At 39.6% G+C, this 18,942-nt stretch overlaps 1 protein-coding gene across 4 annotated transcripts in view; it reads left to right on the plus strand.

Annotated features, from left to right (window-relative positions):
• The window catches only part of IST1 (IST1 factor associated with ESCRT-III), a 33,528-nt gene that overhangs the window by 6,154 nt on the left and 8,432 nt on the right, over positions 1–18,942 (plus strand). For 2 of the 4 annotated variants that reach the window (XM_025426723.3, XM_049110719.1), the window contains exons 2-5: positions 9,261–9,302; positions 15,350–15,452; positions 15,866–16,046; positions 17,210–17,297. In XM_025426723.3, coding sequence (XP_025282508.1) covers positions 15,365–15,452; positions 15,866–16,046; positions 17,210–17,297 — 357 coding nt within the window. In that variant the 5' untranslated portion in view covers positions 9,261–9,302; positions 15,350–15,364. The remainder of the gene's footprint in view (positions 1–9,260; positions 9,303–15,349; positions 15,453–15,865; positions 16,047–17,209; positions 17,298–18,942) is intronic. The other 2 variants (XM_025426722.3, XM_049110718.1) reach the window with 1 other exon arrangement.

An 18,942-nucleotide genomic window follows, 5' to 3' on the forward strand; every position in this document is an offset into this window, starting at 1 on the left:
CATAGGCAGAGTGAGAAGCAGGCTCCCCACAAGGAGCCACATGTGGGACTTGATCCCAGACTGCCCTGAGCTGAAGGTAGGTGCTAAACCCTTGAGCCACCCAGGCGTCCCTTGACATGTTTTTCTTGATGAGTTTAATCATTTGTAGCTTCTGATTTATAGTGAGAGACATTTGACTCTTTACCTTGAACAGTTAGAGACCATTATAGGGTTATTGATTGGCTTAATTTCAATATTGTTTCCTAGGAAATAGGGATGCCTAAGCAGAGAGAGAGAGAGAGACGGGTGGAGCAATCAGAACATACACATAAATCAGTAAAGTTCATTGTCTTACATTGGAGTGGTTGGTGGCACTCCAGTTACAATTTTACAATAGTAACATCAAGGATCTGTGGTCACAGATCACTGTAACATATGTAATAATAATAAAGGTTGAAATATTGTGAATGAGAATTACCAAAATGTGACACAGGCATGGATTGAGCAAACGCTTTTGGAAAAATGATGCTGATTGACTGGCTTGATGCAGGGTTGCAAACCTTAATCTGTAAAAAATGCAGTATCTGAGAAGTGCAATAAAAAGAGGTATGCCTAGGTATGAACTAGTTTTGTAATTACTAGTTCATAATCATTTCCTAGGATTTATGTTACAGTCATTTACATGTCTTACAGTTGTTTTTTGTCTTTCTCATTAGCTTGTAAGATCTTTGAAACTTTAGGGCGAGGTCTTATAATGTGTCTTTCTGTGGTGGCTTAGCACAGTGCTTGATAGAAGAGCACACAACAAACAGTTGGTGAGTGAATGCATGACAGTAAACATGTTGAGGCATAACATCTTAGAATAATCTGTGAATCATAAAAGGAATTTTAAATGTGTTGTACAGTATTAGTATATGGTGCATATATATACATACACATACATATACATTATTTGTTCATATGTTTTACTTATGTGGATGTTTGCATATATATAGAACTGTTAACTTGACCAGAATATTTTATTAACTTTCAGGTTGTTCCTAAATTTAATATTCCTAATCATGCCAGGTACAAAGATTATGGTATTTAGCTTTGGAAACAGGTTCAAATCCTGGAATGGTAATGGAGTTGGTATTTTGTATTAGACTAGTTTGGGGTCTAATGACTTATTTCATATATTGATAATTATTTAGGATCTTTAGTTGCATTTGTGGTTTAATGCATTATCTTTAATGATTCATGGTTTTTGTAGAACAGGAATCTAGTTTCTGAAAGCTGAAAATCCTTGAAACTTAGGGGTACCTGGCTGGTTCAGTCAGAAGAGCATGCGACTCTTGATCTCCAGGTTGTGAGTTTGAGCACCAGTATGGGTTGTAGAGATTACTAAAAACAGAAATTAAAAACTTAAAAGAAAATTCTTGAAACTTAAGTTAACAAAATACTTTGGCAAATTATTTTTTTCCTTAAATCTAAAACAAAAATTAAGTCAGAGGAATTAAAACAAAGAATGTTATTTTTTTTTAAGAATGTTATTTTTATTTAAATTTCTTACTAATTAACAATAGTGACAGCTTTGTACAAAGCCCTGTGCCTGGCAGTGTGGGAATAACAATGGAACCGCAGAAATAGGTTTGACCAAAGGAAAAAAAAAAAGAAGCTTTGACTTCAAGCAACTATTACTGATTACAGTTGAAGTCTTCCAATGACTTTGAAACAGGTTAGTCAAAAAAAAGTCAAAGCTGGGGAGAAAACATATAAAAGCCCATTTATCATTTAATTCTCATACCAGCCTTACAAGGTGTGAGGGTTCATGTGATACTGGTATTAATTTTCTGTAGATGATTGATAGAAAATTCTTATAGAGAAGCCACCTGGGCCTGAGTTTTTTTTTCCTTTTGAATGTTTTTTAATTTTAGATTCAATTTTTGTTATGTGTATGGAGTAATTACATTTTCTATTTCTTTGTCAGTTTTGGTAAGTTGAGTTTCCGAGATTTGTCTATTGTTTTTTGAATTTATAGATGAAAGTTGCTAATTCCTCTTTTAATATCTCTAGGATTTGTAATGATATTCATTCCACCCTTCATTCCTGATAGTTTGTCCCTTTTCTATAAATTTATCTATTTTTAAAGATAATCTTTATGCTCAACATGGGGTTTGAACTCACCACCCCGAGATAAGTGTCCTGTGCTCTACTGACTGTGCCAAGCCAGGTGCCCCAAGATTTATCAAATTTTTTTTTAAAGTTTATTTATTGAGAGAGAAACTGTACACATGCCTGGGGGCGGGGGGTAGAGAGAGAAGCAGGCTCCTTGAGATGCAGAGAGATCTCTATCCATGGACCCCAAGATCACGACCTGAGCTGAAGGCAGTCTGCTTGGTGTCTGCCTTCAGTTTAGGTCATGATCCCGGAGTTCCCAGATTAAGTCAGGCTACCCGTTTCTCTCTGCCCCTTCCTCCTGCTCTTTGTCCTCTAAAGTAGATAAAATCTTAAAAAAAAATTTTTTTTTCCCTAGATAACCAGCATTTGGTTTTGTTTATTTTTCTGTAGTTTTCTGCTTCAGATTTATTTATTTATTTAGCCTTGTTTTTATTATTTTCTTCTGGTTGCTTTGGGTTAATACAGCTCTTTTTACAGTTCCTTAGGTGGTAGCTTAGATTACTAATTTGAGACCTTTTCTAATACAAGCATTTAGTGTTGTAAATTTCCCCTTAAGCACTGCTATTTTTTTTTTTATTTTTTTTTTAAGATTTTATTTATTTATTCATGAGAGGCAGAGAGGCAGAGACCCAGGCAGAGGGAGAGGCAGGCTCTCTGAGGGGAGCCCGACATGGGACTCGTTTGGGGACTCCAGGATCACACCCTGGGACAAAGGCAGGCGCTCAACTGCTGAGCCACCCTGGTGTTCCCCTTAAGCACTGCTTTTTAAGCTACATCCACAAATTTCAATATTTTCATTTCCTTGCAATTCAAACCTTTAGATATTTTTTCCTGCTTGCAATTTCCTCTTTGAGCCTTGGATTATATAGAAGTGTATTGTTTAATTTTCCAGCATTTGGAGATGTTCTGTCTTGTTAACTGATTTCTGGTTCAGTTCCATATGGTTAAAGTTCATACTTCGTGTGACTTCCACCCTGTTTTGTTAAGGTTGTTTTGTACGCTAAGATATGGTCTACATTCAAGTATGTTCCATGTGCTTTACTGTGTTGGGCGGAGTTTTCTGTAACTATCATTGAGATAGGTTGGTTGGGTGTGTTCAGTTCTTGTATGTCCTTGCTGATACTTTGATCATTTACTGATGAAGTATGTTGAAGTGTCCAGCTATAATTAGGGATTTATTTCTCCTTTCTTATCTGTGAGTTCTTGATTCATATATTTTGAAGCCCTATTTGTAGGTGCATTCATTATTAGGATTGTTATATTTACTTGGTGAATTCACTCTTTTATCATTATATAATTATATCATTTTATAATGTTCCTTTTTTTATGCCTAGTTTTCCTTGTTCTTTTTTTTTTTTTAAGATTTTATTTATTTATTCATGAGAAACAGAGAGAGAAAGGCAGAGACACAGGCAGAGAGAGAAGCAGGCTCCATGCAGGGAACCTGATGTGGGACTCTATCCTGGATCTCCAGGATCACGCCCTGTGCTGAAGGCGGCGCTAAACCGCTGAGCCACCCGGGCTGCCCAAGTTTTCCTTGTTCTGAAATCTACTTTGTCTAACATTAATATAGTCCCTCCAACTAACTTTAACTTTATTTTTATTTTTATTTTTTAAATTTTTAAAAAAGATTTTATTCATTCATGAGAGACAGAGAGAGAGAGAGAGAGAGGCAGAGACACAGGCAGAGAGAGAGAAGCAGGCTCCCTGCAGGAAGCCCGACTTGGGACTTGATCCCGATCCTGGGGCTCCAGGATCTCGCCCTGGACCCCAGGCAGGCGCTCAACCATTGAGTCACCCAGGCATCCCTAACTTTCTTTTTATTTATTTATTTTTTTGATTTTTTAATTAATTAATTAATTTTATTTTATTTTATTTTATTTTTTTAATTTTTATTTATTTATGATAGTCACAGAGAGAGAGAGAGAGAGAGAGGCAGAGACATAGGCAGAGGGAGAAGCAGGCTCCATGCACCGAGAGCCCGATGTGGGATTCGATCCTGGGTCTCCAGGATCGCGCCCTGGGCCAAAGGCAGACGCTAAACCGCTGCGCCACCCAGGGATCCCATGATTTTTTAATTTATTTATGATAGTCACACACACAGAGAGAGAGAGAGAGAGAGAGAGAGGCAGAGACACAGGCAGAGGGAGAAGCAGGCTCCATGCACCGGGAACCCGACGTGGGACTCAATCCCGGGTCTCCAGGATCGCGCCCTGGGCCAAAGGCAGGCGCCAAACCGCTGCACTACCTAGGGATCCCCCTAACTTTCTTTTTAAAAATTGAATTATACAAGATGAAATCAGAGAGGGAGACAAATCATATGAGACTCTTAGGAAACAGGTTCGCTGGAGGGGCGGGGGTGGGGGTATGGGTTAAGCATAACTGGGTGATGGACATTAAGGAGGGCATATGATGTAATGAGCACTGGGTATTATATAAAATTGTTGAATTACTGATCTCTACCTCTGAAGCTAATAATACATTATATGTTAGTTAACTGAATTTAAATAAAAAAGAAAAGTTGCCCAGGGCCACATATCTCATAAGTGGCACAGCCACGATTTAAAACCAGGCAGTGTGACTCCAGAGTGTCACCTCTGTGCTGTGGTGCTTTTACCATCAGCAATTTGGCAAGAGAAACAGCCAGATTTTGTCTTTTGTTTCATTTTCATCTCATGATCAAGCAGATGTCATTTAAGAGTACTATTTTGGGGGGACACCTGGGTAGCTCAGTGGTTGAGCATCTACCTTTGGCTCAGGTCATGATTCTGGGTTCCTAGGATGGGGTCCTGGGATCGAGTCCCTCATCAGGCTCCTCTGCTTGAGTCTGCTTCTCCTTCTGCCTATGTCTCTCTTGAGTAAATAAATAAAATCTTAAAAAAAAAAAAAAGTATTATTATTTTTTCAATCCTCAGCGTTTTATGTTGAAACCTCAGCACATTAAAAATAAAAACAAAACAGAAATTAAAAAAAAATAAGTTAAAATTGGCATAAAACATTATATTAGTTTCAGGTATACAGCATAATGATTATTATGTATATTGAAAAATGATCGTTAGAGTAAGTCTAGTTAACATCCATCACCATACACAGTTAACAAAACTTTTTTCTTGTGATAACTTTTTTGTATATGTGTGATGAGAGCTTTTAAGATCTACTCTCAGCAACTTTCAAATAAGCAGTATAGTATTATTAACTAATCTATACATTCACATCCCCATGACTTAAATATTTATTACTGGAAGCTTGTACTGAAATGGGTGGAAGGGTGTAAAAAAATTAAACTTCCAACTTTCTTTTGATGAGTGTGTAATACACATTTTTAATTCTTTTACTTTATTTCTTTTAAAGATTTGAGAGAGAGCAAGCTTGAGTAGGGGAAGGGGCAGAGGGAAAGGAACAAGTTGACTCCCCACTGAACAGGGAGCCCCACACGGAACTTGATCCTAGGATCATGACCTGAACCAAAGGCGGGCGCTGAACCAGGTGCCCCAACCTTTTTGTTTTTAAAATTTTATTTGAGTGGGGAGCATATGAGCTCATGTGAGTGGTGAAAGGAGAAGAGGGAGAGGGACAAGCAGACATTGCACTCATGACCTGAGCTGAAATCAAGAGTTGGATGCTTAACACACTGAGCCACCCAGACACATCCTTTCACTTTTAACACTGAGCCACCCAGGCACATCCTTTCACTTTTAACGTACTTGTTTTTATTTTATCAAAGTGAGTTTCTCGTTGATAGAATATAGATGGACCATTTTTTGGACCATTCTGACCATCTCTAAGTTGTTTTTAGACCATTTTTATATAATTATTTATGTAATTATTATTTAAGTTCAAATATTAAAAAACACCATTTTATTATGTTTTCTGTTCTCTGTTTTTCATTTGTTAGTATTTTTGCCTTTTGGGTTATTTGAATACTAGTATTCCAGTTTAAAATATTGAAGGGTGGGACCCCTGGGTGGCGCAGCGGTTTGGCGCCTGCCTTTGGCCCAGGGCGTGATCCTGGAGACCCGGGATCGAATCCCACGTCAGGCTCCCGGTGGATGGAGCCTGCTTCTCCCTCTGCCTGTGTCTCTGCCTCTCTCTCTCTATCTCTCTCTCTCTCTGTGTGTGACTATCATAAATAAATAAAAAATTAAAAAAAAATATTGAAGGGTTTTTTTTTTGTATAGTATTTTTTACAGTATTTTTTATATGTATAACAGTAGATATACTTTGACAATATACTTAGAGTCAGTATTTTCTCTGGCTGCTTTCAGTATTTTACAAATTTATCTTTAGTTTTCAGCAGTTTTTTGATGATGAGTCTGGGCAAACATTTCTTTGTGTTTATGCTGTTTAGAATGCCCTAAACTTTTTCAGCCTATGGACATATGCTTTTCGCTAAATTATGCCATTAGCTAAATTTGGGGAGTTTTCAGACTTTAGGGTTTGGTTTTTTTTTAAGATTTATTTTAGAGGTGCCTGGATGGCTCATTTGGTTGAGTGTCTGTCTGCCTGCAGCACGGGTCATGATCTCAGGGTCCTGGAGTTCCTTGTAAGGAACTCGTGGTATCCTGCCAACTCCTTACTCCATGTTGGGCTCTCTGCTCAGCGGGAAGCCTGTTCTCCCTCTCCTCCCCACTTGTACTTTCTTTTGCTGTTTCTCTCAAATAAAATCTTTAAAAAAAAATTTAGAGAGCAAGAGAGAGAACCCACACATGTGCGATTGTGGGGAGGGACAAAAGGAGAGGGAGAGAGAATCTCTGTTTTCCTCAGCTTCCTTCCTTACCATCAACTTGTCTTCTGTGTCATTCACTCTTTCTTCCACCTCATTAACCCTAGCAGTTAGGAAATCCAGTTTATTTTTTATTTTATTTGTTTTAAAATATTTTATTTATTCATGAGACAGAGAGAGAGAGGCAGAGACACAGGCAGTGGGAGAAGCTGGCTCCATGCAGGGAGCCCCATGTGGGACTCAATCTGGGGACTCCAGGATCACGCCCTGAGCCACCCCCCGGGCATCCCAGGAAATCCAGTTTAAATTGCATCTCATTTAATTTATTTTTAATTTCAGATTGATTAGATCTAAATTCTGCAATAATGAAGTCTCTGGAGTCCTTTGTGCTTTTTTTCCAGACCCACTAGTTGCTTTATAATTGTGCTTCTGAATTGGCTTTCTGACATCGAGTTGAAATCCATACTCTGTAACTCTGTGGTAGAGAGTACTGTTTCTGATTCTTTCTTTGTTTCTGATTCTTTCTTTTGTGGTGATTCTTCCTTCTAGTCCTTTTGTTCGTTGCAGAGTGGCTGTATGAGCAGGCTGAGTCAAAAATACCAACCATGGCCCAAGTAAATTCCACCCTAGATGATTCTGATGAGGTCAGAGACCAGAAAATGAAAAAAGATCAGAACAAAACAAAACAAAAGGACCACTAAAGTCATAAATTTTAAAACAAAGTAGTAAAAAATAAAAGGCCAAAAACCCCAAAGAAGAAAAAAGTAAAGAAAAAGGGAAAAAAAAGGGGGGGGGGAATTGGGGGATTGTGATGGTGAAGGGGTGGTAGTGGAGAGAGAATATAGTCTACCTGAGGGGTCCTAGAGGGTGATCCTCTTGGTTCTGAGTGTATTTTATTTTGTTCTGTATGTTAGAAGATGCTCAAACCCAGCATCCCATATATAAACCAGCAATACTTCTAGAAAGCTCCAACATTGCCACCAAAACATAAGATAAAAGAGGGGGGCAGAATGGAAATGAAGAGAGAATATAATCTCACAGAACGAACTAGTCTGGTATTCCTCTTGGTTCTGGGTGCATGCTGATCATGTTTTAGGAGTATTCTGCCATTGTAGAACAAAACAAGGCAGAGAAAACAAAAATCACAAAACAAAAACCCCTGTCTCCTAAATCTCCCCAAATTAAATTGAATATGTTGAAGGGAATCCAGAAGTGAAAAAATATATCTAAGATGTGTAATTATAGAAATATGAAAGTCAAAAAGGAAAAAACTTAAAAATGAAGAGCTGGTAATATTGTAGTTAAGGTGGGGAAAGGGAAAAAATACTGGAAATGTTTAGTCTGATATAAAAACTAATTGTAATGGAAAAAGGGGAAAAACAATTTTAAAAGGGGAGGGAGACCCTCTAGTTCTATATACTATATTCCCTCGATTTTCCCTTGCTCCTGGAGCTTTTCAGCACTGCTTGGTCAAGAACTCTTCCCCTGTTCTTCCAGCTGGTCCTCTGGGGGAGGGGTCTGCTGTGCTGATTCTCAGACGTCTGTGCTTGGGCAGAGATGCCCCGCCCCTTACCTGATGCGGGGCTCAGTGTGAGCTGTTTAGTCCTTGAGGCCTTTGTTCCCTGGCGGCCCTGCCCCTCCCAGGCACATGGTGAAACTAGGAGGAAAAACATCAGTGGCTGCAGCCAGATTTCCAGCTCTGGAGTCGAGCTCCCAATGAGTAACTAATGCAGTCTCCCAGTCCTCACTGGCCTAAATGCTCTCAGGCCGATGAGGGTGCACAGAGATGTACAGCTTGGGGGCGCCCAGCGGCAGGAGAGTTCTCACTGTCTTGTGCTCTCCCTGGTTCCATCTGTCCAGGGGGAATGTAGGATCGCTGGCTTTGTCCACTTGGGTGCCCTGGGATCCGGAGCCCTGTGCTGGAACCACGCTCTCCTGGGGGCCACCTCTCCTTAAGGGAAAGGGGCACAGCCGCCTCCGTTCGGAGCCGGCTCACCTAACCTACTGGCTTCTCCCAAATGCCCCGGAGGGCTGTGGCACTCCAACCCTTTACCGATATCAGACCATGGTTTGAGCTATCCCCCCAGGGCATCTCCTCAAATAGTGACTCCGGGAATCTTGAGGCTTCATTCCTCTCCTGTGGTTCTGCCTGATTTCCCTGCTAAGCACTTTTCTGTCAGGGAAAACTCCAGTGCGGATCCAGGGCTGGACTTTCCTGTCCCTGAGGCTTTCACCTTTCTGCTTTAGCTCTGCTACTCGCAGTACCCCTCCCCCACTTTATTCTTCTTTATTTTTTTTTTCACCTTCCTACCTTGTTAGAAGCGAAAACTTTTCTCTCTGTAGCATTCCAGCTGTTCTCTATTTATTTATTTATTTTTGTTCTCTCTTTAAATCTCAGGTTGAATTCATAGGTGTTCAGGATGTTTTGAAAGTTATCTAGGTAAGTTGGTGGGACTGGGTGAGTTGAGGACCCTACTCCTCTGCCATCTTGCCCTGCCTCCAGGGGAGAATCTCAAGTAGATTCCCAGCTGGACCTGGAGTCCTACATAGGGGTTGATCTCAGAACTCAGATCTTGACCTGAGCGGAAATCAAGACTCAGATACTTAACTGAGCCACCCAGTGCCCCCCTCAGCCTATAGGTTTTCACAATTTTTTGGTACCAACTTTTCTGGGACTCTGAGGACACAAATACTAGATCCTTTGCTATTGCCCCACAGATCTCTGAGACTTTGTTCACTTAAAAAAAAATTCTTTTTAAACTGGATACTTTAAGATTTATTTATGAGCAAGGCACCTATGTGGCTTAGTCTGTTAAGCATCTGCCTTCAGCACCAGTTGTGGTCCTGGGGTCTTGGATTGAGCCCACATTGGGCTCCCTGTTCAGTGGAGAGCCTGCTTCTCCCTCTCTGTCCTTCCCCCCTTCTCCTGCATCACTCTCCAGCTCACTCCCTGTCTTTAATAAAATCTTTGAGAAAAAGATTTGTGAGGGGAGGGCAGAGGGAGAGAAAATTTCCAGCAGACTTTCCACTGAGCGTGGAGCCCAGTGCTGGGCTCCGTCTCCCCACCCATGGGATCATGACCTGATCCTAAACCAAGAGGCAGACACTGAACCACCCAGGTGCCCCCTTGGTTCTGGTTTTTAAGGACTACACATGTTACTCTTAAGTATAGCTAGGTCATTAATTCTGACTGCTGCATACTAATCTGTTGTGTGCTTCTGTCACATTTTATTTGTCCTCTTGTAAGGAACTCGTGGTATCCTGCCAACTCCTTACTACCATAGGGTCTGTATGTGCTTCACTGTATATGTGTCTTCATGGCCCTCTGTACAAATTTCTTTGAGGGTATTGTTCAGCAGTGCGATTGCCAGACCTTAAGGTATATGTGTACATTTACCTTATACATGAAGACATACATTTTATTAAATACTAACAGGCTAATATTCACTCTTACAAAGGAAGGAGATCCTGTCACTTGCTACAGCATGGACTCAGACTTTACTTATACTATTGTGTGTGTCAAAATACATAAACAGCATGTTTTGTTTATCCATTCATCTGTTATTGAACATTTGGGTTACTTCTACCTCTTGGCTATAGTGAATAATGCTGCTATGAACATGGGTGTGCAAATAACTTGGAGATCCTGTTTTCACTTTTGGATGTATACCCAGAAGTAAGATTACTGGATCAGATGGTATTTCTGTTTTCAGTTTTTTAAGGAACTACCATACTGTTTTCCATAGTGGTACCCCACTTTACAGTCTCACCAACAATGGTACACAAGGGCTTCAGTTTTTCCCATATCCTTTCTGACACTTTTTAAAAAATATTTTATTTATTCACGAGAGACAGAGAGAAAGAGAGGTAGAAACACAGGCAGAGGGAGAAGCAGGCCCATGCCGGGAGCCCGACGTGGGACTTGATCCCAGGTCTCCAGGATCACACCCTGGGGCAGAACGGCGCTGAACTGCTGGGCCACCGGGGCTACCCGACACCTTTTTTTTTTTTTTTTTTAAGATTTATTTATTTATCTATGATAGACACACAGAGAGAGAGGCAGAGACACAGGAGGAGGGAGAAGCAGGCTCCATGCTGGGAGCCCGACACGGGACTCGATCCCGGGACTCTAGGATCACGTCCTTGGCCAAAGGCAGGCGCCAAACCACTGAGCCACCCAGGGATCCCCCGACACTTTTTTTAAAAAAGATTTTATTTATGTATTTGACAGAGGACAAACAGGGGGAACAGCAGAGGAAGCTGGAGAGGGAGAAGCAGGTTATCTTTTTTTTTTTTTAAGATTTTATTTATTTATTCATGAGACATGCAGAGAGAGAGAGAGAGAAGCAGAGACACAGGCAGAGGGAGAAGCAAGCTCCACACAGGGACCCCCATGTGGGACCCAATCCCAGGCCTCCAGGACCACACCCTGGGCCGAAGGCAGGCGCCAAACCTCTGAGCCACCCAGGCAGGTTATCTTTTTATGTGCAGAACTTAGCACAGTTTCTGGTATACAGTAAAATACTTAATAAATACTAGTTGAGGGGTGCCTGGATGACTCAGTCATTTGAACATCTCACTCTTGATTTTGGCTCAGGTCGTGATCTCAAGGTGGTGAAATTTCTCCCCACTCAGCCAGGAGCCTACTTGAAATTCTCCCTCTGCCCTTCCCCTTTGCTGATGTGTCCGCTCTTTTTCTCTAAAATAATTCTTAGGAAAAAAAAAAAAAACTTGAATGAAAGAATGAATAAAATGAGTTGCTGCATTTTTCCAAGAAAACAATGTAATGTTATCTTTTTAAAATAAGATTTCTAGGACCCCTGGGTGGGTCAGTGGTTGAGCATCTACCTACTACTCAGGTTGTGATCCTGGGATCAAGTCCCCCATCAGGCTCCCCGCAGGCAGCCTGCTTCTCCCTCTACCTATGTTTCTGCCTCTCTGTCTGTGTCTCTCATGAGTAAATAAATAAAATCTTAAAAAAAAAAAAAAAGATTTCTAAGAGATGTATTGAGGATTAATCTCAATTGTCTATGCCTTTTTGCCTTTTCCATATAATTTATTACAATTGGATATTTAGTATCCTGCACAATCTTAGAGTTGAAGGGACTTTAGAGATAAGAGGCTTACGTTACTATGTATTTATTGTAGAGAGGGACATACAAGTACCCAGTTTTCTTCTTCTTTTTTTTTAAAGATTTATTTTACAGCAAGAAAGCACAGGAGTTGTTGGGGTGCAGAGGGAGAGGAGAACCAGACTTCCTGTTGAGCATGGAGCCCCACATGGGTGCTCAGTCCCATAATCTTGAGATCCCGAATCTGGCTGAAACTAAGAGTTGTTTGTTCCACTGAGCTGTTTATCCAGCTCCCAGGATAAACAGCTCCCAGGTGTAATCCACCTGTTTATCCAGGTGCCCCCACAGCTTTTTTTTTTTTTTTTAAAGACAATTTAATTTCAGTTTTTTAGTCTGATTAGCTGAAATTTTGTTTTTTGTTTTTTTTTTAAGATTTTATTTATTCATGAGAGACATAGAGAGGCATAGACTTTGGCAGAGGGAGAAGCAGGCTTCCTGCAGGGAGCCCGATGTGGGACTCTATCCCAGGACCCTGGGATCATACCCTGAGTTGAAAGCAGAAACTCAACCACTATGCCACCCAGGTGTCTCCAGCTAGCTGAAATCTTAACTGCAGTATAAATCTGAGGTTTCTTTGGTAGATCTGGTTCCTGCTGATTTAGTCTTGTGTGTATATGTATAGTCCTTGTGTTTGATACTGTTCCAGAATCAAATAGCATCCTCTTTTGATGTATGTGCCTGGAAGCTTGCTCTTGTATGCTGTGTTTATAGGCGCCCTGTTCCTTTCTGCCTCTACCAGTGACTGTGATTCCTGTCTGGAGGCCCTCTTCATATAGTTACCTTTGTGAGGTTTCACGTCCTCTTCTTGTCCTCTCAGTCCTGGAATTATTAATGGTTCTGGGGCAAGACTATCTCCTTTGTTGGTTTCTGTAAACCTTACCCACACCTTTGTACATAGTCTATTAAATTCTTCTCAAATTACTCAGGTTGTGGATGCTGTTTTCAGCTGGAATTGTGATTATTAGAGTCCCTGAATGGGCCCTGTGATTTTACTTACTTTTTAGATGTGAACAAATACATGTTTTACTGAATGATAAGATTAGTAATTTGGGTTTATTTTTATCTGCCTTACATAGAGGTTTATAGTAGCCTTTGAGAGTTTCTCTTCCCCAAATATCCCCAACTAGAAGATTAAGAGTGAAATATAAACAACTTTGCCACACTTCAATATTTTCAACTTCCTTCAGTAGAAATTATAAAATTATAAAATTATTTATACTGCAGTATAAATCTGAGGTTGCTTTGGTAGATCTGGGTTCCTGATACCATTGATATCAATGGTATCAATCCGAGGTGATTGTTTTATCTAACTAGACTGAACTCCATGAGGGCAATAACCATGTCTGTTTTTTTTTTTTTCTTTTCTTTTTTTCTTTTTTTAGTGCCAGTGTGTATCTTTAGTTCCTGTCACAGTGTTGTAGATATTCAATGAATATTTGTTGAAAGAGATTAAAAAATAACATAGTATTTTAATTTTTCTGCTGAAATACTGTAGGAGTGTATGATTAAGTTTGTTTACTTGGATATTTAGATATACTTAGATTTTATTCTTCATTTTACTGGTTTGTTGTTGGTTGATCCTGGGCCAGCGCCTGGTACAGCAAATGACAGTACTAGTTAGTATTTTTTTGGCTGTCTTTCTCCCTCCCATCTATCTCTGGTATGAATCCCTTGGAATTTAGGATACAGTCTGGATCTAGTTAGCACTAGAACCTACCGCAGCACCCGTTGTCTTATAAATAATTGTCAAATTGAAGTTCTGAATTTATGATTATGAGAGATGTTATGGCATAAACTGTAGTGAATGTCATTCTTCAGCTGTCCTGAACTTGTGTTCCTCTGAAAGCTTCTTTTTCTCTCTGGTACCTGGAGTCTACATACAGCACTCCCTCTGCCTGGGGTAGTCACATTCTCTTTTTTACCTTATAAATAATTTGTGTGTCCTTTGGGACCCATCTTAGACTTTTTTTCTCCTGAAAGTATCCTGTAATCTTGGCACTACTGACATTTGGGCTGGATAATTTTTTTTGTTATTGGGGGGACTGTCCTGTTCATTGTAGAATGTTAAGCATCATTCCTGGCATCTGCCCACCAGAGGCCAGTAGCATCCCCTCCAATCATGACAACCCAGGATGTCTCTGGTCATTGCCAAATGTCCCAAATGGGGCAAAATCACTTCTATTTGAGAACCATTCTAAAATTACCCTTTTACCAAATAGTATTGTAGTTGCCAGATTTTGCATTTGAGGGCAAGGACTGTACTTTTTTTTTTTGGTAAATCTTTAGCGTTTAGCTATTGTCTGATGTAGAAATATTTAGTAAATATTTGTTGGTGGATTGAACATAATTCAGTGTAATGGATGCCAGATATTTCATGACATACAACATACAAGCTCCATTGTAAACTGAGACCTAGATTAATTATTTAAATGTATAAAGGCTTCTGGAGGCAATTTTACAAACGAAATATATCTGATGTTTCTTATTAGTGGTATATGCACAAGTGGACACATGTTCCATACAAACTCTTTACATTGGATGTCTTTTTTGGTTTGTCTGTTGATTGGTTAGTTAGATCTAGCTTTTGTTTGGGTGTTACATGTTTTGAAGTTCAAGCCAGGAATTAATTTAGAGACATAGAATTTGTGCTGTCTCAGTATAGAATGCACAATGGTGTACCCCCCTGTAGGTGGAGGGGAATGGTTTTGTTGACTGTATATTTGCTGTTCATTGAAAGTCTTGGTAAAATAGCCTTCTGTTGTTAAGTTTTTTTTCTTGGACTTTTCGTCCTTTGGTGTATTTCTTTGTATGTCAGTAAATATTAATATTTTTGTGATCTTGGGCACTAGCTTTTTCCCAAAGGCTGAGACTTAGTAAGATTTGAGGAACCAATGGGAGAATATTTTTTAATTTGGTTCTAAATTTGATAATCTTTCCTCATCACTGCCCTGATGAGCTTTTTGGGAGAAATAGGCGTCCTTCTTGCTGTTGCTTTGTCTTTTTATCAGCCTACTTCTACACCAATATATAGATACTAATTTTATCCATTATCAGGTTCTTTCAGCTCTGCCTTCAAGATCTCAAATCCAGTCACGCTACCCTAGCCTAAGCTTTTTCCATCCCTTGTCTGGACTATAGTAATAGCCTTCTCCTTGGTCCTCTTGGTTCTATTATTATCCTCCCCTAATCAATTCTCCATACAAGCCAAAATGGTCTTTAAGAAATGTTGAATAAGGTCATGTTGTTTTTGTTTTTGCCTGTATTAGGAAATCATTCTGGGTTATAGTGTCAGCTAATCCATCCTCTAACTGGAATAATTTCAGCTTGAAAGTAGTAATTTCTTATCTTTTTCCAGGAGTAACAACACAGCATGCTGGGCTCTGGATTTAAAGCTGAGCGTTTACGGGTCAATTTGAGATTAGTCATAAACCGTCTTAAGCTATTGGAGAAAAAAAAAAGTGAGTAATACATGATTGCCTTATATTTTCTTTCCCAAAATACATCACTGGGTTTTACCACCCTAGTACTGGCTCCATCAGGCTAGTACTATGAAGTCTTAGGGATCCTAGATCCTTGAAGCTTTAGATAGATTACTGCTGCTCCTTGTGACAAGTTAGATTGAATCGTTCTGTTGCAGGGAATGAGTTAACATGACTTCTGAGGTGGGAATTTCTGGCTATAACAGCAATACTCTTTGCTAGACAAAAGAGCAAATTCTGGAGACTAGATGAGTTGGGACTAGATTTGCTGAGAGTGAGTGAACTAGGTTGTAGTAGGTAGAAACACTCACTTTGTTCTTGGGTTGGAAGTCTCCTGCAAGCCAGGGCCCAATGTACTGCTGCTATGTGACTGGATGGGATTTGTGCCTTAGCGGAACTGGCCCAGAAAGCAAGGAAAGAGATTGCTGACTATCTGGCTGCTGGGAAAGATGAACGAGCTCGGATCCGAGTGGAGCACATTATCCGAGAAGATTACCTTGTGGAGGCCATGGAGATCCTGGAGCTATATTGTGATTTGCTGCTGGCTCGGTTTGGCCTCATCCAGTCTATGAAGTAAGATATTTTGTCTTTTTTTTTTTTTAAATCTTAATCTAGGTATGATTTCTAGAAAAACTGTACCTGTGTATAGAATCTGATGGGTTTGGACATAGGCATACACCTGTATACCATCACCACAATCAAGGTGTGTTTATTAACATTTGTTATTTCCAGAAGTTTCTTTCTGTCCCCTCTCACACCTCCCCCATCCTTTTTTGATAAAAACACATAACATCAGATCTCTTATTCTCTTTTTTTTAAACAAGATTGATTTATTTTAGAGACAGCATGTATGCACGAACCAGGGCAGGGGGTGGGGAGGAGCAGAGGGAGTACGAGAGAATCCCAAGCCGACTCCCCACTGAGTGCAGAGCCTGACATGGGCCTTTAAGACTGTGATTGTGACCTGAGCCGAAACTTGTGTCAGACACTGAATGCACTGAGCCACCCAGGCACCCTTCTACTCTCTTAACATTTATAAATGCATAGTGTAGTATTGTTAATTATATGCATAGAGTTGTTCATCTCTGAACTTACTCATCTTGTATAACTATAATGAAATGAAATAAGAGACTTGAAAACTAAGATCAAATCACTTTTGAGAAAGGAAATTTGAGAAAGGAGTAATATGCAGTGTGGGGGGCCTAACACTAGGGGACTACTTCACATACCCAAGGGCCTTTTTTCCTAACAACTTTGTTGGAAGACCTGATCTTAATGTAGACAACTGTTCAAAATGAGGACTCTGAAATCAAAAGGTCTAAGTTTGAGTCTTGGCTCTAACATTTTTCTGACTTTGTAACCTTGGGCTTGTCAGAGTTTCCCCAAAAGTAAAAGAGGATGATGAAAATGCTAAAGTCCTAGAATTATTTGTAAGATTCTAATGAGCTTGGTGGAAGAAGTTTAGAGGCTATCAAGTATATGATACAAATTGGAGGGTTTTGTTGGTTTATATATTTATAAAGATTTTATTTATTCATTTGACAGAATACAGGTAGGGGAGCAGCGGGCAGAGGGAGAGGGAGAAGCAGGTTCCCCACTGGCTAGGGAGCCTGATGTGGAGCTTGATCCCAGAATCCTGGGATTATGACCCGAGCCGAAGACACGTGCTTAAGTAACTGAGCCTGTTGGTTTGTTTTAAAGAATATTAAATTTTATTAATTTCTTTCCTTAATTAGGGAACTAGATTCTGGTCTGGCTGAATCCGTGTCTACACTGATCTGGGCTGCTCCTCGACTCCAGTCAGAAGTGGCTGAGTTGAAAATAGTGAGTACAGCGTTTCAGTGATGTTTGTAGTTTGTCATATTGTTAGGTTGGTTAACACAAGTCATTTCTGTTTATTTGACCAGATATTTTGTATCCTTCCCCATGCTGCTTTTGAAATAGGCTTTGTAAATTGGTCTACCTTCTTTTCAGGCCTGTTACGTAATGCAATAGAACAGTATTTTCAAACTTGAATAATTTTTTTAAGGAGCAAAGTTTTGCATATCTCCAGTTTTCTCTTATTTTTATTGTAATGTTATATAAGTATATTCATGTAAAGTTGTTACACAACTGTAAATGAGTAAAGTTAAAATCATACTAATTTAAGGTTACAGAGGTTTTGTTTCATTCAGTAATTCTACAAATATTTATCTGGTGTATGTTACAAGTTGGTGGGCACTGAGGGTACAGCAGTGAGAAAAATATGACACCAACCCTACTCTTGTAGCTTAAATCTAGCAGAAGAGATAGACATTGAAAACTTCCCCGTCACAACATGGATACGGCACTAGCCGCCATGATATAAATTCAGTTGAGTTGTTCTGTCCTTTTTTCTACATCTTTGCCTTTTTTATTTTATTTTCTCTAGATTGTTTTATCTCCTGATCCGTCTTTTGAAATTTCATTGTCTTCTGTATGTTTTCATTTTTAAGAGCTTTTTTTTTTTTTTTTTTTTTTTTTTTTTTTTAGTTTTAAAGAACATTAGAGAGAGAGAGAATGAGCAGAGGAGAGAGGCACAGATAGAGGGCGACCCTGGGATCATGACCTGAGGTGGAAGCAGACACTCAACCAATTGAAGCATCAGAGTGCCCCTAAGAGCTCTTCTTAATTCTCTTAAATATTTACATCATAGTCTGTAGCTTTTGTTTCATAGCTATAATGTCTTTTAACTGAGAATATTACAGTTTCTTAGTAACTTTTCTTGTTCCTGTAATAATTTTCTTCTATTTCTTTTAAACTATCATATAGTGTAAAATCAGGCTTTTCACAAAAGTTTGGTGGCCTTGGCTGTTGGGTTATATTTAAAAGTGAGAAATTAAAACTCTCATGTGCCTGGGTAGGGCTTATTGCCAGATGCCTGTATTGTTGAATGATCTAAGCCCTTTCTTAAGGGAATTCTAGAGTATCAGGAATTAGTTTTCTTCCTCTGGATGGTCATTTCCCTCAGAGAGAAATCCTGTTTCCTACCCCAAGGGTGTAAGTTGTCTGTCAGAATTTCTAACAATCAGAGGAGAAGGAAGCCAAAGGTCTCGTTCTTCTCTTATAGAAGACTTAGATTTTATTTTTCAGTTGTCTTTAAGTGTCTCTGCTCTCTGTTGTGCTTGGAGTCCAGAATCCCTTTAGTTTAACTTCCCCAGAGAGTAAGCCTCTAGTATTCTGATCTGGTAGGAATGATAGTCATAGAGTTTGTGAGTAGAAGAATGGGAGAGTAGAGGCAACTCTTGCCTCCTTTCCTTTTCTTGGTAGAGTAAGCTCTGCACCCAGTGTGGGGCTTGAACTCATGACCTCGAGATCAAGAGTCCCATGCTTTACCAACTGAGCCAGCAAGGTGTCCCAGAGGCAGGTGTTTTTTTTTTTTTTTTTTTTTTAGATTTTATTTATTTATTAATGAGAGACACAGAGAAAGAGAGAGGCAGAGACACAAGCA

This window comes from Canis lupus, chromosome 5 (assembly GCF_003254725.2).
Source record: "Canis lupus dingo isolate Sandy chromosome 5, ASM325472v2, whole genome shotgun sequence".
In the NCBI taxonomy this organism is placed as follows: domain Eukaryota; kingdom Metazoa; phylum Chordata; class Mammalia; order Carnivora; family Canidae; genus Canis; species Canis lupus.